The 27,903-nt window shown below is 44.7% G+C and overlaps 1 protein-coding gene and 1 long non-coding RNA gene across 2 annotated transcripts; one reads left to right on the top strand and one right to left on the bottom strand.

The window, feature by feature from the left end:
* Nucleotides 1–465: 465 nt before the first annotated feature.
* LOC128325139 (uncharacterized) lies at nt 466–5,065 on the bottom strand. The gene is made up of 2 exons (XR_008307279.1): nt 4,341–5,065; nt 466–2,049 (listed from the first exon to the last, which is right to left on the bottom strand). It is a non-coding gene; the product is annotated as an uncharacterized LOC128325139 (long non-coding RNA).
* Nucleotides 4,212–27,903, top strand: NUAK2 (NUAK family kinase 2). The gene is made up of 7 exons (XM_053250621.1): nt 4,212–4,539; nt 14,035–14,155; nt 15,898–16,049; nt 19,658–19,723; nt 23,860–23,979; nt 24,445–24,577; nt 24,880–27,903. Exons 1-7 carry the CDS (start codon nt 4,324–4,326, stop codon nt 26,013–26,015), a joined length of 1,944 nt encoding a protein of 647 aa, XP_053106596.1. The 5' UTR covers nt 4,212–4,323; the 3' UTR covers nt 26,016–27,903.

The raw sequence follows: 27,903 nt of genomic DNA on the forward strand, positions 1-27,903 counted from the left end.
TCAGTCTCCAAATAGCTACTGAAAGCAATGCTGGAGATTTTAGACTGCATGGATAATACTGGCTATATGAGGAAGGGGATGCACTATATGAGCTATATGAGGAAGGGGAAGCACACCCATCATGACATCCTCCATGGACTTCCTGACTCGCTTCTGGCATGCCACTTTATTGTGGCTCGATTATTGGTCTGAATTTGGAGCTTGTGGAGAGGGCAATAAATCCCCCAAGCAATAAAGGGATGTCCTGGGAGGGCCTTGGGATGTCTTCAGAGGATGTTCTGATGGGCACATTCACAGCATGTGCCCTTCCTATTTGCAATGGTATTATCCAAATGGTCCAATAATTGGTGGTCTCTTTTTAAAAGATCCCACTCCCCACTCCCCTCCCTGCAGTGCCGAACCAGTGCACATCTTTACACAATACCCTCCCATTGTCATTTGCACTTTGTATCCTGTTAGCCAAAATCAGATTCAAAATTCCTTTATTACAGTCCAAGATCAAATAGCACATACAACAATAACAGTTCCAGGGATACCAACCTGAAATGTTCAAATAATAATATTGCTAAACTCTACCAACCTGGCATCACAATGACCTATGTCTTACATACTTATAGGGACATTTACCAATTGCTTTCTGATAATACAGGCTGCCATGCAAAATCTGACCACGTGATAGGTCATCTTGGCATCAACATTGCAGAGAAGATGATTCACATAAAAATAATCTGGTCTGCCTGAATACTGTATCAGAACTGAACCTATAAAAGAGGAGCATATATCTGTAAACAATAAACAATAAAACAACACATGTTCAACTGATTCAGTCATGCCTGATTCTATCAGGGGCAGTAAAGGCGCAATGAAGATTAGGGAGGGGAAGCTTATAAAAATAATTAGCCAGAGAGAGGATCTGTTTAGGGTTCCCCACAGCCATACAATGGATGATTCAGGAGAGCAATATGTTAGCCATTGTCTGTATTCATCTCTTTCATGAAGAGATTCTAAGAATACCAAATCAATACTGAAAATAACACTACTAACAGTTAATGATTGAAGTTTTTTGATGTTACAAATGACCTTATTCAATCCTATCTGGCACTGAACTGATTGGATTATTTTTTGGTTAAAACCAATTGAATTAATTAATTGAATTATTTTTTGTTTGATCTGCCTTGATTGTATGTGTTGGTGTGTTCTGATATATGTTATCCCAGCCCAGAGCCCTTTGAAGTTCTGGGAAAATCCAGGTCTGGATGAGTAACCCTGCAGTTATCTCTTTCTACAATCAATGTGATGACCTCACATGCCAAAGTTAGGCTGAAGCTTTTGTTTTGACTGCCCTTGGAACTTTCCTCTTAAGATCTGAAGCCACAATGTGGCAGTCATTGCAGCTATTCTCTCTTAAATTCCATTTTAAAAAAGAAGGAAATATAAACTGTAAGTGTTGTTTTTATTATTTAGATTTCTTAAACATATACCCAGTACCTAAAGGGTTTGGGGTGCATTTTCATAGTTGTTTATCTTCTTCTAATTGTAATTGTTTGTTAATACAAGAAAATATAACAGAGGAGGGGAAAGCCTATCAAAAAAGTTACAGCCACCATGATCTGCAGGTCTAACCTATCTACATCTCAGCAAAGACCAAAATAATTACAAACTCAGAGAAGTGTTTAGTTTAAACCTGCAACATACTTTTCATATTAGATGGGTACACAGTGTTTTGTTTTTATCCAAGCAGGTTTTTATTAAATAACATAAAAAGAAGCCACAACTAAAGAATAATGCAAATGTGAAGGCTGCAGTCTGATGCAGACTTACTTGGAAGTAAGTTCCATTAGTTTGAAATAAAATGAACAGGATTAGATTGCATTTGTAGTCTGCATAGGAAACAGGGACATTTTTCACCAATGACTACACTTGTTTAGGTCCTGCTACAGAGCCAACAAATAGATCCATCATTTGGGTTCCATATTCTTTAACTACTGGATACTCATCTGGAGGTTCGATGCAACCCGAGCAGTCATTTATCTTCGGAGATTCCAACGTCTAGAGGGGTGAGGAAGGGATGCATTTTAGTGCCCATTTTGTTTAATATCTATATAAATCCAGTGGTTTCCTGTTTGTCTATCCCCTCTATTCATCCTCCAAAATTAGCAAACAGGAATACACCAATATTTCTATATGCGGATGACATGGCTATCATGTCCCAGACGCCTATAGGCTTAAAACATGCTCTCAGACTCTTTACATCTTTTTGCACCAATGAATTAATTGAAATCAATTACTGTAAAACGAAGGTAATGGTTTTTGCCAAGCATCCAAGACTACACAACTGGCTAATGCATGTCATAAAACTGAACAGGTGAATTCTTTTCAATACTTAGGTGTAGTCTTGGGCTCAAGGAATGTCTATTAGGTGTAGTCTCGGGCTCAAGGAATGTCTATTTCAACTCAATTAGGCAGACTGACCAACTTGTCATAAATACAATTAAATTATATCATTCTACACGAGGGGCATCATTTATTCCTGCTACAATTAGGCTTTTTGCCATAAAAGTGTATCCCTTACTACTTTATGGAGCTCAGTTGGGACCGATCAACAAGTTGGTGGGGCTTATCAGATTAGAGTTGTGTTATTGGCGTATTATTTTGTTTTGGTTAAAATTGGTACTTACTCATGGGGGTTTAGCCCCCTTAATAATGATGGATGACTGCAAACTTAAATGGAAGTCTCTGGTGATAAATAAATTATCCCATTATGGACTTTCCCCAGTTGAACTAATTGACCTAGGACTAGATCAGGCCACGAAGGTGGTTAAACAACGCATTTTAGACATGGAATTACAAGAGGAACTGGCTGGTCTCAAGAGCGATATTTACACAGGGAACCAAATTACCAACCTTAAACCAGCGGAATATCTAAGCAAGGTATGGCTGCCCAAATTTAGATGTGCCCTTACTCTAGCACAGGTTAATGCATTACCTATGGCGGTCCCGGCTGTGTCCGTGTGGCTCTGGGGCTATAGAAACTACTTCACATGTTATTTTACACTGTGCTTTTTATAGGGATATACGCTTAAGATTAATTTCTCCTCTGCTGGAAAACCTCCCTGGATGCCCTGACGACTTCTATCTATCTAAATTTCTTATTGGCAAATACCAAGAAGAAGATTATTTGCAGAATAGCTATGTTTTGTTACATCTCTTATGTTAGATAATTTGCCTGGCCGGTCTGATGAATTTTATTTAAATTATCTTTTAACTAATGTGGACACTCATATTATCTCTGTTATGGCCAGGTTTTGTTATATTATTTGTAAAATACGTACTGGTTTATTGTAAATGTTTGCTGGTCAATGACCGAATAAACTTATATCTATCTTGTCTGTAAAATCCGTTCTGAACTTCTGTAACTGCTTTTTGTACTGTTCTGTAACTGTCTTTATTTACTGGTCAATCACCGAAATAAAATTTACCTACCTATCTACCTTAACTGTTGGCATACAGATGCCCCCACCCCCCCATCCCCCACCTCCCAGCATTTAAAGAGTTCCTTCATTTTCCCGAACTCCCCGGAAAACATATCCTTCCATCCACCCCCCCCCCGGGGGGGAAATGTCTTTCCTTTCCTTCAAAAAAATTTAAGTGAGGAGTTCCTCCTCAAGCGTTCCTTCTGCATCCTTGTGCACAATATTGTGCACAACCATGTTGTCACCCATGGCATTCTCATGTCTGCGTTTCCAAAGCTATGTGTTCAAGCAGATGCAACTGATTTAAAACAGATTTGCTTCCAAGAAAGCCTGCATAAAATTACTTTTCTTTTTGTCTGCGTCTCTCTCCCGCTTTACTCGTCTCTGAATATGCCAATGTATCACATTCTCTCTTCCCTTTGTTTGTGGGTATGATGCGAGATAGATAGTCAAACAGTCCGATCATGTACATGTGCTGACTCGGAAATAAGACCCTACTGAGTTCCAAGGGGTTTTCCCACCACGCAGATAGGCACAGAGGACGGCAATCTCGAGATCTTATTCTCTCTCGATCTCTCTGCTAAAGTGTGTTCATTTATTGCCGGCTGCCTGCGGCTGTTTTTTCTGCTTTTCCAGCCCCCCCCCCCGCACGCCCCCCCCGCAATTCCCGCAGACACCTTGCGAAAGAGGCGGGCGATCACGTGGTCCGCCGCAGCCAATGATGACAAGGGGGCGGATCAGGAGCGGGCAGGTTTGCAGCATTTATTGGCACCAGGACTGCCGGCTGGCTATAGCGCTTCCAGGCTCCTGAGCTGTTTTTGGCTCGTCCACCTGTGCCTGGGGGGCTGCGATGGAGCGCCTTCCTACCTCGGATCCCGCGGCGGCGGCGCCCTCCTCGCTGCTGAAGGAAGGGCCCCTTAGTTCCCCCAAGCCCCTGATGAAGAAGCAGGCGGTGAAGCGCCACTACCACAAGCACAACCTCCGGCACCGCTACGAGTTCCTCGAGACGCTGGGCAAAGGCACCTACGGCAAGGTGAAGAAGGCGCGGGAGCGATCCGGCAAGCTGGTAAGGAGGTAGCCGAGCCCGGGCAGCAGGAAAAAGTGCTTGCGCCGCTGCCTTTGGAGGCGAACGGACTGATTGTGGCATGATAAACCGAATGCATGGAGATGCGCTCCTCCGCGGAAGCCCGTGCCGCAGCCAGCAATCAGTCCGTTCGTTTTCAAGGCGCTACAAGACTCCTTCCGTGTGTGTGATCAGGCGAAAGTGATGACCTTTCTGCAGCTTGTCAGACGGAAGGGACAGGGGAACTCCTCTCTTCATGACTCCCTAGCGAGTTTCCTTGAGCCGTTTGGGTACGGACCGAGCAAGTCTCTCGCAGCTTTTGCTGTTTCACCCGTTTTGAGAACCTCTTTTTGGCTGAAACTCGGTATAAGCATTGCCACCCTAAACACTAACTGCCTTTATCATCCCGCGGGGAATCTTGAGGCCCTCTTGCTTTCTTGGATTTCCTTTCCTCGCTGTCGGTGAGGTCTCTTAACGGCTAGGCGGAAAACCCCCTCACCAGCTCCCCTGCAGAGCCCTCCTCCGTAGCAGCACCTCTGCAGTCAGCGAGCGTCTCCCCCCCCCCCCCGCCCGCTCTTTTCTTCTCCTCCCCCGCCCCCTTCTAGCCTCTAAGTCGCGTAACCCGGTAACAGGCCATCGTGGCTTGCTGGGCTTCTCTGTGGCTTTTGTATTGCTGAATGGCGTGAGCTCCCTACCCTCTCGCAGCGGCTCGTTGATTCTTGTGCATCTGATGTAATGAAGGCCGAGCTCTTTTTCTCCTCCCCCACCCCGCGCTTTCCTTTCGTTGCTGCACCGCCCCAAAGAGCGCAGGGCTGACTGCCGGCTGCTGCATGTGGCAAAGAGAGCCGGCTATTGAGTCTGCCAGAGAGCGCTGTTAATAAGGGGCGGTTGCCGCACAGCGAAAGTAATTGGGGATTGTACGCCCCGCAGGGTTTGCTGATGCGCAGGACAGATTTAACAGCCCTTGTAAAAGCTTACGCGGGATCACCGAAAGAAAGGGGTTGCATAATTAAGGTTAATTGTACTTTGACTGTACGTTCGTATTCAGGGGGGGTGGAAATGCCTCGTGCGCGGCTTGAGAATGGTGCGTTTTTATTCTTTTTTGCACTTTAGGTGAGCGTTGTAATTCTGCAAAGCGATCTGTGGCTCATCCATCCCAAATGCTTTAAAATAAACTAGCATTTGAGCAAAGAACTGGATTGTGCCTCTGTTAGGTAGGGACGGACCTCTGACCCCAACTTTAAACTGCCCCGGTTGGTGGGGAAGGGGCCCTTTTATCCTAGTTAGTGATGCAAGTGGTGAAGAGAACATGAGCTAATTCATCCCTGTCTGATTTTAATAAACTGTGTTGGCAGACGGAGTGAGGCATGCCCATGCAGCTGAAGGTAGCCTGGCAAAATTTCACTTGCTGCTTGGGTGATTCATTCTGGTTGGTGAGGAAGAGCAATGGGATTAAGGGCAATTTTGTCATAGCCAGGGTGGCAAAATTTGTCGGCTGTTTTGCAAGGCTGCCTCGAATGGCTCCGATGGTGGTAGGTAGGATAGAAAAGTCTTCTTTTTCTTGCAGACTAAGTTAGTGGCAGCAGATTACACTTGTAAAATGGGCATGCAGGTGGTGACAGGACCCCTTTGGCAGAAACTTGGATCCCCCCCCCACCGCCCCCGAAAGTGGAGGACAAAACTAGTCAGTCGTCTGCTAGGATTATTTATTTATTTCTCTCCCTTTGCTATTATTGATCCGACATGAATTGTCTGTCAAAGTCTGTTTGCCTTTGTGACTAGCCTCCCTTGAAGTGCAGAAAGTCGACTCTCATTGGCTGGAATGGAAGGGGGTGGGGGGAGAGCCGCAGAATCTAAAAGGGACCCAAGATCTGATCTGTCCATTCTGACCTTGCTATTCTGGTGCAAATTAGTATTTCCCGCATCTGTGTAAGCAAACTTAAATTTGCGGTGAAGCTGTCTCCTGCCTTTTGCTATAGACACCTAGATAAATCGCTTGCTAGAAGTGTGTAGTCGAGTTGTTGACCACAACTTCTCTCCATATGCTTCATTAAGGTGGCGTGTATGTGTAGGCTGCACAGGATTTAAAGTTTGGCAATTGCGTAGCACCATCATCTTAGTGGTTCTTGCAGATTAGGAGCAGCGTTGATGTGGGTGGTGGATCAGTGCCCCATCATGCTGACTGAAGTGGCAGTTCTGTTTCCTTGAAGGGGATTTGCATGTGACTTGGTGAGCAGGAAAGAAGAAGTACTATCTCAGTTGCAGGCTTGACCTTTCTATCAATAGTTATCAAGTGAATTTGTAAACAAAAATTGTAGGTAACCTATGGTGCAGTGCAGCCTGAAATCTCTTTGCACTAAGTACAACCTAAACCACTCACCTGCATAACACCCGCCCCCCCGCCCCCCACACACACTCCCTTTCAAGACTATTACAAATGGCAGACTAGAGCTAGCCCTTCTTCTTCAAATATCCCTCTCACTTTTTAAATTTAAAATCCAGTCCACTGAGGAGTTTGAACTCTTCTGACCTTCTTTTCTTGGCCCTAGTCTTTTGAATTAAAGCTTGTAAAGCCTCATCAGGTTTATAGTAGCTTGACTGAAGTTCACATGTTATAATTCTTATGGCTAATATAGTATCTTAACCAGGTTTTAACAGGCAACATTTTTTTTAAATTGCTAGGTCAGGTCAGCTTTCTGACTTTTGATGGGGCATAGGCCTGCACAAGCACACTATGTCTGGTTACCTGGGTGTAAGTTCTGTTTAAAAATTTGAGGCTCTGTTGCTAAGTGCACACTCCTGATATTGGTGTACATGGCAGGCTCTTCTCAAGAAAGACCAACCTTATTCTCCAGATTCTATCAAATAGTGCAGCTCCTCTTTAATTTCATTCTGTCACGTTCCTGTTTCCAAATGACTGAAGGGCAAGCTGGGTGCAGAGGACATACATGTCCTTTGCAGAGGACATACATGGTGGCTTCACATGTAATGTGGCCAGGACGTATAGGAGAACTGCTAGTTGTTGCCAGGCATGGGCTCCTGTTAACCACCACCGTTTTTGTGATGTCTGAAGCTGCCAGTGTCAAGCAGAGACTGGGGTTCACATGACCACACATGGTGGGCGGGCAGGAAGGCAGGATTCAACCTACCTCCCCCCAGATGACTGCTCACAGCTGCACGTACACATGACCAGCACTGCCAGGAGCAAGGAGGATGGATCTCTGCACTGCTCCTGGCAGCTCAGGTAAGCAGGGGCCGGGGCTAGTTGTGGGCCGGGGCTAGTTGTGGGGCTCCAGGAATCCCACAATGCACCACGTGATGCATCAGTGGATTCCCCCAAGAGATGGGTGCTCTAGGCACCCATCTCTGTGTGCAGCCGGGCCGGAAGCAGCCCGGCTCACACATGAACAAGTAGCCTGGGTTAAGGAAACACTCAGTCCCTTAACCGCAGCTAGCAGCCACGCTAGGTGGTGCTGGCCCACTGGGATCAGGTCTAATTCCGGCGGTTCTCACGTGTAGCCTAGCCCAGGCTGTCCCTAGCCTGGATTAGGCTGCACGTGAGAACCTTTGCTAACTGGGCAAAGAGGCACCTTTTTCAAAGTGGTGGTTTTCTTATATTTAGTAGAGGGAGAGCAACTGGCCCTATCCATCCCCAGCAATGCATCCCTCCAGTGGCTGTTGCTGGTGTCTACCTTATATTTCTTTTTTTGACTGTGAGCCCTTTGGGGACAGGGAGCATTTACTTTGTTTCTGTGTGAACCACTTTGAGAACTTCTGTTAAAAAGTGATATATAAATAGTAGTAGTAGTAGTAGTGAGAACAGCCTCAATGTCTGATATAGACCTCAGCCTGGCATCTGAAACCAACATTTGAAGTCGGCTTGATGAAGTTGGGCTGAAGTCAGTAACTGACATTCTCTGCCCAGCATCAGTGACTTCAGACGTCATTAAAATGGCAGCGGTAGGGGAGCATGTACTGGCCTGCAGCCAGTGGCTCTCATGTGCTTCTTTGCTGCCATTGCATGTGGAGTCGCACACTCATTCTCCTCTTGCTAATATGGATCATAACCATTGTCCTTGTACAAGCTTTAGCTGCTCTAAAGGTATATTAGCTGCATCTTAGGGAATCGTCTGGCCTAACTGCTTCCCCTTATATCTAAGCCTACTTAGACTTCAAATGAATCCAAGCAAGTCTTTCTCAAGGATGATGCCTGTCAAAGGAAACCAAGTCAGTATTACTGAGTTAGTTGTAGGCGGACAGATCTTAAATGAACAGCTCTCATGCAAGAAGCCCTGTGGTTAAAGAAACAAAGGAACTCCTCCACCTCCACCTTTCTCCATTTGATGGTGTCTGTCCTACTTTTCCTTGTGCACATTTCCTTATTGCGACCAAACCTGTTGCCTTGCTGCATGAAGCTACCGCTTTATTTGGCACTACAGTATTTGCTTATGTAGAGGTTATGAGCTGCCTGTTTTCTATTGGGCACTTCATATGAAACTGCATACTGGCTAGAAGGGATGAGTTGAATTGGTTTCTACACCTGTTTGCCATACTGTGTCTGCCAAAGAGACAACCTAGCTTTTTGTCGGTGGCTCCTAGCCAAATCAAACAGGAAGCCTGAGTTTTCTTTGCTGGCAAAATGTGATACATGTATGCCAGGTTTGTACTGTGCCTACAGAAAGGGGAGGGGTGGTGTCTTGAGAAATGTTTAAAAAGGGAAACTTCTCCTTCCCCTGTAACTAGAGAACACTGGCAGCTGTGTCAGTGGGACATAATCCATAACTTGCTAGGAATGGGGCAATGCCCAGAATCTGGAACTGGTTTTGAAGCACCTGGCAGACTTTCATTACCCGCTGGAGAGCTTTTCCTCTCCAAAACCATAATTAAAACTGGATTTGAAATGTGCTTTAAAGCCAAATTATAACAATTGAGTGGAGCTGGCTGGTGATGCGCATTGTCTGTCTGCTGTATGAAATAGTTGGCTACATGAAATACATCCCCAGTCTAACTGGTCTCTCTATGAAGGGTGTGATGCTGGTAGCTTAATGGGCACTTTCTCCACCCTTGTGGGCCACAGGCATTAATAATAACTCTCCCACACAATATATACACAAGGACTTTCTCACAGGCGGTCATTGGAGCACAATCTTTACATTTATTTTTTTAGGAAGGAGAGGAATTGGAGGTTGCAGATCGCATATGCTCCTTCTGAGCACGTTTTCTGAACCTACCTGAATCCAGTTACAAATTCTCTGCCCAACACTTTATCAATTTCTGTTTAAAATAGAAAACATTTAAAATTCATAAAACAGATAAAAATCACAGTAGATAAAAATGCATTAAAATTTAAAAATTAGATTTCTGTTAAAAGCCTGGGAAAACAGGCACATCTTCAGGGTCCTTCTAAAAACAAACAGAGAAGGAGATGGAACGCATCAGGGAGCGCATTCCAAAGCCCTGGGGCAGCCACAGAGAAGGCCCAGTCCTGCCACCAAACGAGTCGGCAGCAACCATAACCGGACCTCTCCAAGCTGCTCTTAATAGGTGACAAGGTTCATGGCAGAGAAGGCACTCTCTTAAGTACCCTAGACTTAAGCCGTTAAGGGCTTCATAGGTAATAATCTATTTCATTTGGAAACATATCAGCAACCATTGCAGTTCTTTTACAATCGGTATTATATGGTCCCTTTGGGTAAGCCCAGAGACCAATCTGGCTGCCGCATTCTGTGCCAATGGTAATTTCTGAACTAGGATTTTTATTTTTATTGTTGAATTTATATACCGCCTTTCATTAAAACAATCCCAAGGATGCAGAGCAGAACTCAAGTGTGCTTGCTGCTTCCCTGCTCTCACCCTCCATTTTGAGCTGCTTTTGAAAGGTCTGAATCTGCTCTCCCCAGCAAGCTCAGAACCATCTCTAAGCTCTCCTCCCCTATTGTGGGGGGAGCGGTTTCTGAGAACTAGTGTGGAATGGCTCGCTTGCTGCTTAGGTAGTAGCTGCTATGCCTGCTGTCTGCAGGTTGTCCAAGTTTGTAGGGCAGTTAAAGCCAGGCTAGATGCCAGGCATCCCAGATACATACCTCTGGGTTGGTGAGCAGTGGAGCAACAGGGAGTCTATGAGTACAGATCTTGCAGGGGGCAGAATGCATGAGGATCTCTTATAAATCAGCAGGGGGTAACTTGGCCTGGCAGCAGCAGGAGCAGCAAAAAAAAGGGGGGGGGGCTTTGTATTGTCTAGCAGTTGTGCACATTCCAGCTGGTATACCAGGTGATGAGGCATTGAAGCAGAAAGGGTTAATGATTAGCCTCTGAACCTAGCACAAAGGTCACTTGAAGAAAATGGCTTGGACTTATACGTGCCTTCTGTATTGTTGTAAACAATCCTTTTACCTCCCAGTTATTCCTCAGTTCAATCTTATTCGCTGGTATCCTATGCTTTCTAAAAAGAAATCTTTAACTGGATGCTGTTACGGTTCCCCTCCTTGCATGCAGAGATGTTTAAGTGTTCTGTAACCCACTGTTTACTAAATCCAGACCTATCATGAGTCAAGCACACCTATTTCTAAACCCGTCTGCTTCTTCCCCCCCATGGCACCCATCCCTCCATTCATCTCCTGTATATCATTGATTTGATATAAGCCTTTCTCTTAAGCAGAAGAGCCTGCTTCTAACCTGTCTGATAATTGTTTCAAGAGATGATTCATGATAGATGATGTGCCTAGTTGAGCTCACTTAGTTTATCTTCAGAGATGCAACTCTGTCTTTAAAAGAGCAGTAACAAATTGCAAAGGGGAAGGAAACAGAGATGACATCATAGGTATGTCAAGGCAACACAAGACTGTGGCAATCTTCCCAGTGACCCCACACATGGGGAACCGCCAGAATAGCTGGGCTGATATTAACAACTTCACTGCACCTCTAGCATCTTGCTGGAAAAGCATTTTTAACATGTTGGCTTCTGTGATCATTGTACCAGAACTAAAGAATAACTCATATTATTGTAGCTTCATGGAATGGGAAGGTCATAGTCCTAGCCTTGCTTGAATCCCACTGAAACGTATAGAATTGTTTCACTGTTCAGGACTGAAGCCTAGGTGACTGCCAAAATCATGTTTTCAGTAATAAAACAGGGAAGTCAGCCTGACTTCTCAAATCTCAAGCAAGCATCCCAGCCTGTAGATAAACAACCTCTTAATTTTGGTACCACTATTTGTGCTTCCTAGCCCAGACATTTTTGCTGCCAAGGCCAAAAGAAAAAGAGAGAGATTGATCATAAAACACACCATCCCTTGAGACTGTTAAATGCCTTCTGTAACCTCCTCCATCTGTTATTGGTAATGGGGAATAATAAGTTAATGGTGAGTGAATGGGAGAGCTCCAACTCTTCACTGCCTTTGGGATGCAAGGCTGGGCCTCACTTTCCTTGTTGTTGCTGGGAGACTTAGTATTATGTGTCTTCCAGGATCCTTTTACAGGATTAATGCTGTTCCGCATTCTTGTCCAACAGAAGAAAGGAGGTTGTGCTGGATTCCTTGTAAATTCAACCCAAGGAGTGCATTGTCTTCACAATCCCTTTGAAAGAGGATTAGCTGCATCTATTTTCCAGCGCTCTCACTTTCCCCTCTCTTCTCCTTCATTTCCTTGTAGAGGAATTTTCATAATAAAGAAATCTGAGCAAACTTTGGACAGTTTGCTCCTGCCAGTTCAAATATCCAGCATTTTGGCCAGCTGGCTCTGATTGAGGGAAGTTCCATGTTTACTACTTTTCAGAAGAGGAAACATTACCTGGAACTTGCTGGCTTTTCTTTCAATACCTGGTTTTGTTTTGTTTTTTAAAAAGCAAATCGTAGTGAGTGACTTCTCAGCTGCATATCTGTAGGGATAACACACTTGTGTTTATTTGCAGTGCACCAAATAAAGCTGTTGACGTTCTGCAAGTCATGTACACTGACTAAATTCCATTCCCTGGCAATATTCTACTACAGAAGCTCTGGTCTTCTAGAGAGCTGAGTTAGTGGTAGTGAGCATGAATTGTCGTCTTTGCTAAGTATGGTCTGCCTTGGTTTGTATTTGGATAGGAGACTACGAGGCTGTTCACACGCATAGCAATGAGAGGACTAAGTCAGGCACGCCCACTCTTGCCTGCATGTGTGAAGCTGCAGGGTACTGCCATGGCAGCAAACCCTCTGTACTGCTACCCTCTTAACCGCATTTTCCTGCTTGTGTGCAGTGCTGGCTGCTTTTAGCCGGCGCTGCAGTAGTGACGGGTGCCCACCCATCCCTGCTGGGATACCCATAATGCACCACATACATGTGCAGTGCATTATGGGAGTTCTGAGGACCTGGAGGACACATCCCATCCTCCAACCCTCTGTGCTGCTGAGGACTGCCAGAGATTGTCTGGGTGGGCGATCTGTCCACTCAGGGAGCAACAAGGGCTTGTCTGTGGGGAAAGTAAGTTTGAGCAGCCTTCCCCACTCCCCTCCACCAAGCCCTTCTCACTGAATGTGAGAAAGGGGTCTACATGTGAACACTGTAAGTTGTTCCTCTTGTAAGAGATGAGACTATAGCTCAGTGGAAGAGCATCTGCATGCTTGTATGCATACAGATCCAGCATCACTCCCTGGCATCTCCAGGTAGGGCTGGGAGAGATGGCTGCCTGTTACCTTGGAGAGCCACTGACAGTCAGTGTAGACAATACTGAGCTAGATGGACCAATGGTCTGACTCGGGGTGTGTCTGTGTGTCTGTGTGTGTATAAGGCAGCTTCCTAGGTTCCTTTGACCCATGGATGGTATGTTTGCAACATATTAAGCCAGTGTGTAACTGCTTCTGTAAGAAAGAACAAAGCAAGTATATGTTTAAAAGAATAAGAAATGTGTTCAACTTGTATAAAGGATAATATTTTAATTGAGAAAATTGAGCTGGCTGGCAAATAAGGCTGATCCCCAAATGTTTCTGGCTCCATAATTCCATTAGGGAATAGCTTTCATTAGTTGTGTTGACTGTGCATTTTCCATCATGCATAACTTTAGTTATTGATAGAAACATGTGAGAGTCCAAATACTGAGCCAGCTCCAGATCACTATCTAACTTGAACACACAGTTCCTAGTGGTGGTAGTTCCCTTGTACATTTGATGTCTGTTTTAGGGCCAGCAAGGAATAACTTGGAAGCCCCCATTTTGTCCATTGAAGTCCCTGAGGCTCAAATGAGGCTCAACTTACTACCTTCTAATTCGGGAATTTTTATCTCTCTCCCACAGTAATAGAGAGCAACATCCAGACTAGTTAGTCATGACTAAGCACCACTGAAATTAATTTGGCGAGTTAGTCATTATTATCTTAACTTGCCCCATTAATTTCAGTGGTGCTTAGTCATGACTAATCTGGATATTGCCCACTGTTCATAACTGGTCTAGTCTCAATCCTAAACATGGTAACCTTTCCCATGAGGATATTTACCCCACTGCTAACATCTTTCAAACTTGCAATTTCCAGGTCGCTATTAAGTCTATCCGGAAAGACAAAATAAAGGATGAGCAGGATCTTGTCCATATCCGGCGAGAGATTGAAATCATGTCGTCCCTCAATCACCCCCACATCATTTCTGTCCATGAAGGTAGGAGCTTCTGCATACTGCTTCTGTTAAGTTAGATCAGTCCCTGTTGGTGTCTGTACCTGCTTTTTCTTTTTTCAGGCAATTGGTGGTTCAGAAAAAGATCAAAGTGAACTAGACAAGTTGTATTTCTGACTTGTTGCATGTGGAGAGGCTTGTGTCCTGAGTTCAGTTGCTGCTAAATGCAATATCCACAGGGCATTTTCCCTTCTAGTAGAAGTATTAAAATGTTGAATGTTTGCAGTGTTCCTCAGGATACCCACAAACTCAACTGGTGTGTTAAAAAGGGCCCTTAAATGTTGTCTTGATTCTCTTGGCTTATTTAAATATTTTGTAAACATTGCACAAACCAGTGCTATAACTTCCTGAAACATAAGCATAACATCCTGTGAATACTTGACTGAAGAAATGTACCTTACCACATGAGTTTCATATCTACTGTCTCTTCTGCTGAAGGGTGCACAGCAATACAAGCTGAAAATTCAGTGCCATACAACATAACCTCTCCTCTGAAATATCCCCTGCACCCCTTCCTGACCTTGAAAGTCTCATTAAAATGATTTACTTTCGCATTTGTAAAGGGCCTGAATAATTAGCAATTATGAGGGCTAATTGCAGAGTAGAAACCTCTTCAGGAAGTGGGGTGGCTGCAGTTTCTGCCTAGTTTCCCCCTCTAAGGCTGAAGTAAACTCTGTTCTTTGCCAAAAATGGTAAATGTTGCAAAACAAAAGGGTGGAAGCTCTCTAGCTTCTGCCCGAGGCACAACTGGATGACTCACCAGCAGCACTTGAGGTTCCCCCCCCCCTTCACTATTTGCTTCCTTGTTTTGTCCTTGTATACAAAACAACTGAGGCAGTTTTGGAATAGTAGTAGCAACACATGCTCTTAAACAACAACTTGGCATTACCTGAAGCTTTTTGAATACAGGTGCTTGTAGAGCTGTCCTTGGAACTCTGTGGAAGGCCTCATAGTGTGCTATCAGCCTTGCTCCAGGTACTAAAGCCTTGTCAGTGTATGGCCAATACATGCAGTTTCGTAAAGGGTAATATAGGCAAAAGAGCTTAAAGTGCCCAACTGTTAAATAACAGAAGAGCTAGCAGTTCATTTGACAGAATGTTTGTACAGTCAGTCATTCTGTTTGGTATTGTAGTCTAAAAATAACTCAAGTAACATGATAAGAAAAGCCCAACCTCTTCCTGATCTAAGCATAAGCTACTGTTGTAGTCAAAGAAATGAGGGGGTCTGCCCAGGCTTTTCTGACAAGACTGTGGAGATAGCAGGACACATAGTTGTGTCCTGGAAAAATGCTATTTTTTTGAGTGGCAGTGGTAATTCTTTACTGGAAAAATACATTAAGATTAGCACACTAATCTTAATTTATTTCACTGGTTTGTTATAAACAGGCAATTGATAAAACCAGCTTAAATTCATCCTGGGTAGCTTTTCCTCCTACTTGCTTCCGCACAGTCACGTCTGCCCAGGTTCTCCCCTTACCTTGCTTCCACGCAACCAAAAATTGGGATTACACACAGCTCCCAAATCCAGGTAGAACACAGTTTCTGATTGTGCGAATGACCTTGTAGTGTGTTACGGAGTCACCACACTGAATTGCTAGAGTATCTGGCCATTCTAGGGACTAAAAAACAAAAGCCACAGGCTTGCCTTTGCAATGGTTTGAATTGAAGGCATCTTGAGTTCTGCATTATTATACATCTAAACTCTCTCCCTGCTTTTTATCTGTACAGTATTTGAAAACAGCAGCAAAATAGTCATTGTGATGGAGTACGCCAGCAAGGGAGATCTCTATGATTACATCAGTGACCGGCAGAAGCTGACTGAGCAGGAGGCACGGCACTTCTTCAGGCAGGTGGTGTCTGCCATCTACTACTGTCACAAGGTTAGTGACTCTTGTCCTAGAAGAAATGCTTAACACTGAGGCAACCACGAGGGCTCACCAAAATAAACATAACATGTCTTGGTTCACCTTTCTATGTTGATTGCTCTTTATATAATAGAAATCTACATCGGCTATTGGACACAGAAATCTGAGAGCTTTGAGAGCCTGGATGGCTTTCAGAGGGGTTTAGATAAATTCATGGAGGACAGGTCTATCAATGACTAGTAGTCTGAGCTCTATAGGCCGCCTCCAGCCTCAGTGGCAAGATGCCTCTAGATACAAGTAACAGCAGAGGAGAGGGCATGCCATCAGCTCTTGCCTGTCGGCTTCCCAGAGGCATCTGGTGGGCCACTGTGTGAAATAGGATGCTGGACTAGATGGGCCTTGGGCCTGATCCAGCAGGGTTATTCTTATGTTCTTACGAGAGCCAGTTCACACAACTGAGATGACTCCTGGTGTTCATTGATCTCACCACTGGTGTGGTTCAAGTTCCACTGTGTGTGGAATCCAGCAAAAGCTGGATTTGGTCTCTGCTATCCTGGTATCTGTGATGTCTGCACAAGCGCTTGCCTACATGGAACATATCTGGCTTATTAGGTTCACTGCAGCATCCTTGAAACCTTTTAAGCATGGATGCTGCTGCTATCCTGTTAAACGGTTGCAGACTTGACTAATTTCTGGCTGCCATAGATATAATGTTGACAGTGAAGTGAAATGGGATGTGTGCATGAACATGCATTAGGCATTTCACTCTCTCACAGTGTCCATGCATAGAGTGTGCTCTAGAGATTGAGGCTGTTCTCATGCGCAGGCTAACAAAGCCTAGCCCAGTCTTGCCCATGCGTGATAACCACTGGGATCATGCCCAATCCCGGCGGTGACCCAGTGACAAACCCACCCAGCCAGCCACCCTCTTAAATGGGATTAAGAGTGTGAGCGTTCTCAACCCCGTCTTACTGATCATCTGCCAGCATCTTGCTGGCTGTGAGGCTGGGGCTGTGAGACTGTGGGGCTCCTGGCCGGTGTTGGGAGCTCCTCCTAATGGGCCACGCAGTGCATTATGGGAGTTCCAGGGGCCTCCTGGCCCCCAACCCCCCCGGCTGCCAGTAGCAGCCAATAAATGTCTGGGCAAGCAATCCACTCACCTAGCAGTGTTCCCTCTAAGAGGGATTCCCAGATGTTGTGGACTACAACTCCCATAACCCCCAGCCAAAGGCCATTGCAGCTGGGGATGCTGGGAGTTGTAGTCAACTACATCTGAGAATCCCTGATAGAGGAAACACTGTCACCTAGCCAGAAGACCAGGATTGTCTGTGGGGGAGATAAACATTTTAAGGCTTCCTCCTCTGTAGTGTGGAGCCCTTTCTCTGTGATCATGAGAGAGGGCTCATTGAGTATTGCTTCGGTGGCTGGCTTGTTTGGTACAACTAAAACTGCATATTTTCCAAGGGTGTCTCTCTGCTGCCTAGGCAGTATGCTTTCTTAACAAGGTTAGTCACAGTAGTATTGTCAACTTCGGCTTTGCCTTCACGGAAACTCTCATAGATGTCACTTTGGATTTAAGAGTGAAATTGTAAGGCATCCTGGATTGAATTTCACTTTTACTTGAAACGAGAGCGCCATTCTGAAACAAAACTCAGATGTGTTGATCTATAAGGGAGATGTATTCTTTCTGTCTGCCATCTCGTCCTTTTCTGCTGGCCAAGCAACTTAGACTTCGTAGCATAATTTTGCTGCACTGAAGTTAATTGGACAGGAACACTGGCTGACTTTCTGAGGGAAATTACTCATAGTTCCATTGAAATCAAAAGTTACAGTGCCTAATGTCCTTCTAATGGGACTGCTTTAAATAACTTTCCTCAGTAATGTTGACCACTGTGTAGGGATACAGAGCCCATAGAGAATTTGTCCTTGACTCTAGAAATGCTAGCGATGGTGTTGTCTTTATTATTGGCACTTGCTCATGCAACTTTCAGCTTGCATTATAAGACCCATAAATGGCTGCTGTTTGGAATGTACCAGGTTGCATTCACATTCTACCTTTAAAATCTGTTCATCTTTTTCCCCAACCATGGGTAGACATGGGGAAGCTTAATGTGAGTAATTGAGGTAGAATTTGGATGCACCACTCTAAAATATCCAGGAGGCCTAGAATTCTAGGAATTCCAGACATTTAAGCCACTCTGTTCTCATTGCAGAATGTGAGATGGAGAGTAGAAATGCAGATTTTTTGGATTTCTCCCTCTTTCTTAGGAAGAAATGCTGGGAATCAAGGAATAATAAGGGACTGAGAACAATGAAGAAGGGGTAGATAGGAAGCTGTTCTGCAGCATTTTGAAGCGATTCCTAGAAACTGCCCACAGACTTTTTTTCCTTTGAAATCACGTGGGCTAGAAACCTTCTTCTTTCTATAGGATTCATCAAGTGCTTAGGGATGTACTTGGATGTACTGTGTGCATGATCATGCAGTGGCTGTATTGACCCCTGCTAAGTGGATAAAGAAGCAACTCTTTAAAGTGGTGACTCTCTTTAGATTTAGCAGCGGGGATAGCAACTGTCCCTATACAACCCTGCATAGCATCCCTCCCAATGGCTACTGCTGGCTTCTCCCTTATGTGATTGTGAGCTCTCTTGGGACAGAGAACCATCTTATTCCTTTTTCTATGCTGCTTTTGAGAACTTTTTGTTGAAAAATAGCTTATAAATATTAGCGATCTGGGATCTATGATGGTGCTGAAAACTGCTGGTTTGGCAATAGACAACATGCAACTTCCTGAGAATACAGAAGGTCTTGAAAAGAGTGCTATGACTGCACTGGAGAGATACTTTGTGAACATTTAGAACCACCATCACTGTTGAGTGCACCTGTAGCTTTATCTTGTGCTGTTCTGCCCATTTGTGTAGACTAGCAGTGGTTAGCATGGGATTCACCCCTAGAACATAAGAACAGCCCTGCTGTATCAGACCCGAGACCTATCTAGTCCAGCATCCTGTTTCACACAGTGGCCCACCAGATGCCCCTGAGAAGCCCACAGGGAAGAGATGAGGACATGTCCCCCTCTCTTGCTGTTGCTGCCCTGCAACTGGTATTTAGGGGCATCATGCCTCTGAGGCTGGAAGTGGCCTATATAGCCACCAGACTAGTAGCCATTGATAGACCCCCTCCTCCATGAGCAAAAATGCAACGTCCTGAGAACATGGAAGGTCTTGAACAGAGTGCTATGGCTGCATTAGTGAGATGCTTTGTAGACCTTTGGAACCACCATCACTGTTCTCTACCTAAAATACATGGCTTCTGGGTTTTATATGTGAAATATATGTTCATGTGGCAGCCCCGCTATCCTAAAGAAGTCCTCCTGTCTTAGTGTTAACCTACAGAAGGCTCCTAGCAGGAGGGCTGTAATATAGAGCTTTGCTCTATAGTCCACTCTCTTGTATACTTGCTATGTGACATATAGTTACTTTCACTTGCTGCAAGCTGTTTGAACCTTTGTACCAGAGACGGGCAAACAGTCTGATAAGCGTTCTGCTGGCTTATTTCTAGATGGCCAAAACTGGATGCCACTTGCCTTGACTTTGGACTTACCTTCTGCCTTTCTCCCCAACAGAATGGAATTGTTCACAGAGACTTGAAGCTAGAAAACATCCTTCTAGATGCTCATGGAAACATCAAGGTTAGTTGGGTTGAATAAAACATGGGGTGTTGTCACATGTGACATTCAAGTGCATTTGAGCCCCTTCCCACTAGGAGACAGGTAGCCTTCGTACCAAGTCTACTTTTTAACAAATGAAAAACTGTGAAAGAGACAGTTCTAATTTACATAACAGTAACTTAACAATATCAATGCATGATAAAATGCAAAAATAAAAATCATATATACTTTCTAGCCAGTGTGGGTGTTTTGATTGGCGTTGTAGACTAAGCACAAACCAAATTTTAACCCTTTAGCACAGGAGTAGGCAAGTACAGCTCTCCAGACGTTGCTGAACTACAACTCCCATCACCCCCCCCCCACAACAATGTGTTACAGCTGGGGATGATGAGAGCTGTAGTTCAGCAACATCTGGAGAGCCACACATTGTGTAGCCCAGTATTTAGCATGTGTATATAATATATATTCAAACTGTTTGACTTATGTTAGCTCAGTAAGCCTAACAACTAACTCACACTCCCTTGTTGCAGATGGGAGGGCTTGTCAAATCATGACTTGCCTTAAGGCCACCATCTAGTGAGTTCATGGTTGAAATGGGATTTGGTAACTTTCCAGCTCACTTGTTCAACCTTAGCATATATGTTTGTCAGTCCTTTCCTGTCCAGTCCATCTGTACCACATAGTTGGGGTCATGGTTGGGCTACAAAGAGAGAGCCTGTTTCTAGGTACTTGCTTTTGTTCTGGGTTTGTGCAAATATTGACCCAGTTGCATGGGAAGCTGCCATAGTAGCTGCAAATCAACCCTACCTCCCTTGCTCTTGATATGGGCAATGACTTCAGGGATTGAGGCTTTAAAAGCCGGCATAATGATTGCAATGATCCTCATAATCATTTTACCTCTCTTTCCATTGAACATGGGGCACTGTACATAAGATTCCCAGGTGATTTTTCAATCTAGTCACTGACCATGCTCAGACCTACTTAGCTTCAGCAAGATTGCTGCATCACATGCCTTCAGGTCATGCCAGTGACCTACAGGACACTGGCAGTTCCACTTGGGAACATAGGAAGCTGCCACGTACCGAGTCAGACCATAGGGTCCATCTAGCTCCGTATTGTCAACACAGACTGGCAGCGACTTCTCCAAGGTTGTGGGCAGGAATCTCTCTTAGCCCTATCTTGGAGAAGCCAGGAAGGGAACTTGGGACCTTCTGCTCTTCCCAGAGCGGCTCCATCCCCTAAAGGGAATATCTTGCAGATACACATCATGTATCCCATTCATATGCAATCAGGATGGACCCTGCTTAGTTAAGGGGACAAGTCATGTTTGCTACCACAAGACCAGCTCTCCTCTCCTTCTTGAACTGCCATCTGCTTCCTTTTGGATTCCAGAGTGAAAAGCAAAACCTTCCTTCTTTCTGTAGCTCTGGAAAGCAAAGAAATACTGTCACAAAAATTCCCTAACAGGCTAACAATTAGTATGGGGTCTAAAGCCTTCAACTAGGAAGAAGAGAATGCTCTAAATGGCAAACAATTACCTTAAACGCTAGCTTATCTCCTTTGATTAGTATGCAAACACTGGGATTAATCCAAATGGTAACATGGCAACATAGGATGTTAGCAACATGTGTTGTGGCTTGTAAAAAGGAAGAAATGCCAAAGAAACAGCAAAAGCTCCTCTGAAAACAGTTTCATTAGATCAAATAGTTCATTTGTCTGAAGTCTGAGAATAATTCATCAGAATGGATTCTAGCTCTCTACAGAAGGATTGCTATACTTGGAGTTGGTCTGTTCCACGGAGGGCCAGAGTATGTGTCTCATTAAATATATTATTAGCCCAGATCCATGTAACTTTGCTTACTAAATGAGAGCCACAGGTGATCCAGATTGGGACCAAAACATGGGGCAGGGGAGCTTTGCCCTGCCACAGTCCCAAGCCAGATTCTTACTCCATACCACCTAGCTGCTATTTAGTAAACAAAAGCTAAGGGCATCAGAATCGAGGATGCACTTAACATAATGTGTAGTTACTTAGGAATCTCAAGAAGCAAAGATGAAGTGCAGTGATTCTGGTAATGGAAAGAAATCACTTGAACCACAAGCTGTAATGTTTCCCAGCAGGGAAGAAAATCATGTATAGAGAAAAGAACTCCATTGTGCCTTGCCGTGTCTGGTTTTAAAGTTCATGCTGAGCTAGTTAGACTCACTGGCCTGCTGAATGTGCATTTATGGTACAGTAGGTCAACAGCTTACCTTCATGTGTGTAACCTGCTCTTCCTGGCCCAGCCTGCTGTGCAGGAGCTTTGGGAGCTGGGATCATTGAGGAAGCAGGATGAGTGAAGATGACCATGATGGTGTACTGTGGCTCCAGCCCCTCTGTCCCCACTTCTTCTAGCAAGGTTAGGAAGAATGTTCTCTTAGAGGGATGGTCCATTGTTAGATACAGGGAGACTGCACTGGTAGTCTCAGCCCCGCAAATAGCACAGGGATATGGAGACTAGACTAGATACCAGAAATGTGTGATGAGCAAACAGAGTTGTGGGCTTCCTAAATCCTGCTATATGGTACCCATTTTCCCTTCCTTTAAGAGTCCATTCTTTTTTTAAAGTAGCAGCTGAGTGCTAGAGATTTCATACAGTTAATAATAAACAAAGCCCTGCCATAGTTGGTTTTGCCTGAACAATAGCTGTTCCGCAACTGTAAATCTGGAAGCAGGTTCTGTACCTTCCAGCTTACCTGATTGGCTGTGGGCTGATTAAACAAAGATATTAAAACTGTGGTCTCAGCAAATAGCTTGAGTTATGGCAGAAGCAGACTGGTAGAACAGGAGCCCAAGCTAATCAGTTCTTAAAACCTTAGTACACAGCAAATCTACTTTCACTCTAGGAACAAAGTATTCTTTTAAAGTGTCACCTCTTTCCTGGTAGGCTTCTAGACAGTTAGCGAGTGTCTGACAGGCAGAAACTTTACAGATGGTAGCTGAGTAATTTTGCAGATTACTGCTCATCTGACGGATGATAGTTGAGTAATATGAATCAAACTATATAGCTCTAGATCCAAAACTCAAATCTGATTCCAACACATTCTTGTAGGCCCAAGCTATAATTAAGGTAGTGAGCACACTTCTTATTCTTTTGCCAAAATCTGCACAGGAACAAAATGCTCTTGCACAACAAAGCCTGCAGAACAAAAGCAAGTACCTAAAAATGTGTTCTCTTTGTGCATCATTTGTGTACTGCAGATGGACAGGACTAGAGAGGACTGACATATGTATATCTTAATGGCTGAACATGTGAGCTGTAGGGGTGTGCACAGAACCGTTTTTAGCGGTCCGTTCGAATTAGAACTGAACCGCCTGTCCACAGACTGGTTCAGTCGAGCCAGCTGGTGGTCCATTCTGTTCAATTGAACCAGGTTGAACTGGTTCTACCCAATCCAAGGGGCTATGCTTGTAAAGGGGAATCGACAAGGATTCCCCTCTACAAGCAAAGGGGAGTCCTGCCTTTAAAAGGTTTCTAAGGGCAGCTGTGGGGAACAGCGAGAGGGTACCTTACCGCCCCAGCCAGTGGCTCCTCTAAATCCTGGCACTCCTCCCAGCAGCACAAGCTGCACTGATGGGAGGAGCACCAGTGTTTAGAGGAGTCCTGCTGCTGGTAAGGTGCCCTCTCATCTCCCCACCCCCGGCTGCCCTTGAAAACCTTTTACAGGCAGGATTCCCCTTTGCTTGTAAAGGGGAATCCGGTGAGGATCTCCCTTTACAAGCATCGCCACTAGAACCGAGCCCATCTGTAACTGACTGGGCCCAGTTCGGTTCAAACCCGGACCAGCCACCGCCGTAACAGTTCAATTTGAACCTGTTCTGTACACCTCTAGTGAGCTGGGAAGTTCCCAATGAACTGCTCAGAACATCTTGTTGCCATTTTTGTAATACAAAGGATGGAAGAATTTCTGTGTAAATACAGCCCAAATATTTGGGCTGTAAAGTAGGTCTGTAAATATGCAGAATTCTCATTCAATTTGCTATGTAACTGTTCTGAGAACTTCTTTGTTTTTCAACAGAATATTAATAATGTGCATTTTAAGGATTGTCCTAGACATTTGCCTTTTCCAGCAATATTAACTGGTGATCTTTATTTTTTATTTTTCCTCCCCACCAGATTGCAGACTTTGGCCTCTCCAATGTCTTCCAGCAAGATAAGTTTCTCCAGACCTTCTGTGGCAGCCCACTCTATGCATCCCCTGAGATAGTCAATGGGAGACCCTATAAAGGACCTGAGGTAAGACCACTTCTTGTAAAACAAACCCTCAAATATTTGAACAATGCTGCATACAGTAACTTCCAGAAACATGGACATATGTGCTGCTTCCAGTGAAGGTACTCAGTTGCTGCAAGAGACCATAGCTGAGGTTTCCAGCTCTTGGTACTGAACATCAACTGCGATAAGATCACGTGGGTGATTTTGAGTACATTGCATTTAATAGGCCTGTTGGGAGAAGCCTGTTTGTAGACTTCTGTGATAAATACCCTGGGTAAGAAGAGAGAATCGGCTACATAGCAAGAAAGTCTGTTTCCTGTGATGCATTTGTACATCAGTTCTGCTGCTAAACCAATGGCACTGAACAAGGCTGAGGAGTTTCTTATTTTTCTCTTCCTGATGCTCAGTGCCAACTTAAAGGTCTGGTAGTGGGAACAGCTAGACCACGACTGCACCTCCTAACAGGGATCCCTTCTGTATTTCCAGGTTGACAGCTGGTCCCTTGGTGTGCTCCTCTATATACTGATTCATGGGGCAATGCCTTTTGATGGTCAAGATTACAAGACTCTAGTAAAGCAGATCACAAGTGGGGACTATAGAGAGCCCACCAAGCTATCAGGTGAGTAGAAATGAAAGTTAGAGCTTCAGCATTGATGGGGGGAGGGTGCTGCTACAATAGTGGTTTGAAGCACATAGCAGAACCTGCAGCCTTTGAATATGTGGCAGTGCTCCATGCTTCTCACCAGAGTCTAAAAGATTCAGTTATGTCTTTTGAATATGAATTCATTAAACCAAGCAATTGGCTGAAAAGTGGATGAAGTCCTAGATGTCCCCTGGCTGAGATGTTAGTACTGCTGTCTCTGGAAAGGGAGGCCTAAATGGAACTTACACATCTGATTGTGTGGTTGTCTTGTCCTCCAGATGCCTGTGGCCTGATCCGGTGGATGCTGATGGTGAACCCAGAGCGTCGAGCTACCATTGAAGATATTGCCAGCCACTGGTGGGTGAACTGGGGCTACAAGGTGCCAGTCGGGGAGCAGGAATCTCTGCGTGAGAATGAATCCCCATTGGCCACAGTGGCAGAGTGGTTGCGCCGCTCCTCCAGGCCTCTCTTTGAAAATGGCTCCAAGGTACGGTGCTTCTTCAAGCAACACATCCCCGGAGTCACGCTAGAGAGGCAGCGTTCACTCAAGAAGTCGAAGAAGGAGAACGATGTGTCTCACGCTCTGCAAGAGATGGGCCCTGCTCCAGATAACCCTTCAAAATCTATCCTGAAGAGACCCAAAGGCATCTTGAAGAAAAAGAATTCCTGTGAGAAGGTCCAGATTCCTCCACCACCAATGGCGGTTCCTGTTGACACAAGGAAGGAGGACTGTATTGGATCTCCTGTAGATCTGGCTTGTGTTCTGTCATCCAGGACTTTGGCCTATAAAGAAGAGAATGTTGCATCCACCCCTGCAATGCCTAAGAAAGGAATCCTGAAGAAGCCCCAGAAGAGAGAATCTGGGTATTACTCATCCCCAGAGCGTAGTGAATCAGCAGATGTCTTGGATTCTGAAAACCTGGAGCTTGATGCTAATGTCTTTGCTAGCAATCCCTCCCCTGCTCAGAGCCCCATTGGACATCGTGCCAAAAGGAAAGGCATCTTGAAGCACAATGGTAAATACTCCTCCAGCAGCACTGAATCTGACAGTGTTCCTGCCAAGGTCTACTCTACTTTTGTTGAGGTCAACTTGCCCAAGATCTCCCTGGCCTCCCGTGTGCGCCCATCCAGTGCTGTGAGTGAAGACAGCATTCTTTCCACAGAGTCGTTTGACCAGCTTGATTTGCCTGATAGAATGCCAGGGAGTGGAGGAGTCCCCATGCGTGGATCAGTCTCTGCAGATGACCTCCTGCACCTGGAGGAGGCGGAGGAAGAGACAGGTCGCCGACTCCGCCGCTGGACAGTAACACGTTGCCAAAATCCCCTTGCAGATAGCTGCTTCTCTCTGGCGGACTGTGATAATGTCACTGAGGTCTACAAGCGGGCCGTGACTATCAGTATGAAACTGAGCTGAGGGACCCCTTGCCAATAAGGCCACCAAGAGGCAGCTGCCAATCAATGCACACATCTGCAGCAGTGTTTCACCGCTCTGACTCTGCTTGGAAGGAACAGCATTGTCCAAATGATTTGCACTTCCCATTGGGATGGACATGAGAACTTTTAACAGCTTTTGTTTCCCTGTAACAGAGCTGGAAGTGCAAGTGGCGAAGTATTTATTTGTTGCATACTCTGGACTCTTCTTGGAATGTATGGGGAGAATACCTTTAAAAAAATAATGGCTTAAAACATGGTACAACAGGGTAAAGGTGTATGTTTGGAGAGAGGAGGGGAAAGTATGTGGATGGAAGGTTGGCGGATGTAGGAATTGAGCAAAGCCAGTGAAGTCAGGCTGGAGAAGTTGGGGAGAAGTGGCGAGGTACCTGTAAGTTGCAGGGCAATGGGTTAATTGCCCCCCAAATGGTTTGCCCAGCATCACCAGCAAAAGAACAGTAAGTTGAAAGACTAATTGGTGGGGCCCTGTAGCACTCTCTTGAACACCTTCATCTCTCCAAACAGACCCTGAGGATAATCTCTTCATCCTAGTGAGTGGGATGGTTGTTGATGGCTTTTTTTTTTTTTTTTTTTGCACTGTGCTGCTTTAATTGCACAATGATGGCAGAGGGGTAAGATGCCTCTGAAGTAGGAAGGTGACATGGCAAGGTAATAGGAAAGGAACAGCTCTTGGGCTGAAAAAACTGGATTTCTGACTTGTTAGAAAGTATCTGCACTACTGTACAAACCTAGAGGTCTAACAGCCCTGCTGTTCTTCCCCAAGCGGGGCAAGAACTTCCTAGTTGAATTCTTAGCTCTCCCATAAAAACAAAAGCTCCAGCTTTCTGTGGGATAAGCCAGGGCAGTTAAACTAACTTAAGTCAGTTGTATAGTGCAGATGTTGTGGTGTTGAGAACTGGATGCAATAATGGCATACAGGCATTGAAAATCTCTTCCCCGCAATCACCTCTGCTTTGGTTTATTTTTTAGCAGACTGGAAGAATATTTTGCTTTTGGATCGTATGTACATTTAACCTGTGTTAAAGCAATTTAGTGAGATGGCTGAAAGAATACATCTTGGTACATCCACGCTTCTCTATGCCACTCAGCAGATATTGTAGCTTGATCCAGTTCTACCTAGGCTACAGCTATGACTCTTGTAGAAGGAAACTTGTCCCAAGGCTACTGAGTTACAAAAGGTATTGGTATCTCCTAGAATGTGGTTAGCTTGGGAATGGATTGTAGCCTATGAGGGTCCTTGGAAATCTAATTGGGACTGGGCCATGAGGCTGGGGTGGGTGGGTACATGAGATTGCCAAATGATGGAAGCCCTTTACTAGAATTTGGGCCATGAGGGATGTTGGGCTTGAAGTAATCGGCCCAACAGGCTTTAAAGAAGTAGACACTTGGTCCTGCCAAAATATGATAAATGAGTATGACTTTTAAAAAAAAATTCTGGATGATTTTGCCTGGATGTCTGCTACTTGAATATTTTAAAATACTGCCTTTCTGAGCAATATACTTGATGAAAGTTTAAAAAATGTGTTAAAGATTGTATCTTTTTTATTTTTATTTTTTAAAAAGGAACTTTGGAGGCTTCATAATGAGAAGTGATCTGCAAAATGTTTAGATATGGTTAACACTTTGGATTCTAAATAGCTGTTGCACTGTCTTGCCATGTCTTCTCTGGTTGCCCCTCCAGGCTCTGTTATGCTTCTTCTCATCCAGAGAAGTTACATTTAAATGTAAAAGCAAAAGTGAGATCTGAAAATTTTTGCCTGTGTGCAGCTCTACATCTCTCAGACTGCAACAATGGTCATGCAGAAATAATAAAGTCACAAATAAAAAAGATCTGAGTGTTTGAACTGTCA

Source organism: Hemicordylus capensis, chromosome 4 (assembly GCF_027244095.1).
Source record: "Hemicordylus capensis ecotype Gifberg chromosome 4, rHemCap1.1.pri, whole genome shotgun sequence".
In the NCBI taxonomy this organism is placed as follows: domain Eukaryota; kingdom Metazoa; phylum Chordata; class Lepidosauria; order Squamata; family Cordylidae; genus Hemicordylus; species Hemicordylus capensis.

Excerpts from the sequence above, each read along its gene's own strand:
- NUAK2 (XM_053250621.1), top strand. The coding sequence starts at position 4,324 with ATGGAGCGCCTTCCTACCTCGGATCCCGCGGCGGCGGCGCCCTCCTCG. Across the intron at positions 4,540-14,034 it reads GGGAGCGATCCGGCAAGCTG|GTCGCTATTAAGTCTATCCG; the intron begins GTAAGGAGGTAG and ends TGCAATTTCCAG. Across the intron at positions 23,980-24,444 it reads GACCCTATAAAGGACCTGAG|GTTGACAGCTGGTCCCTTGG; the intron begins GTAAGACCACTT and ends CTGTATTTCCAG.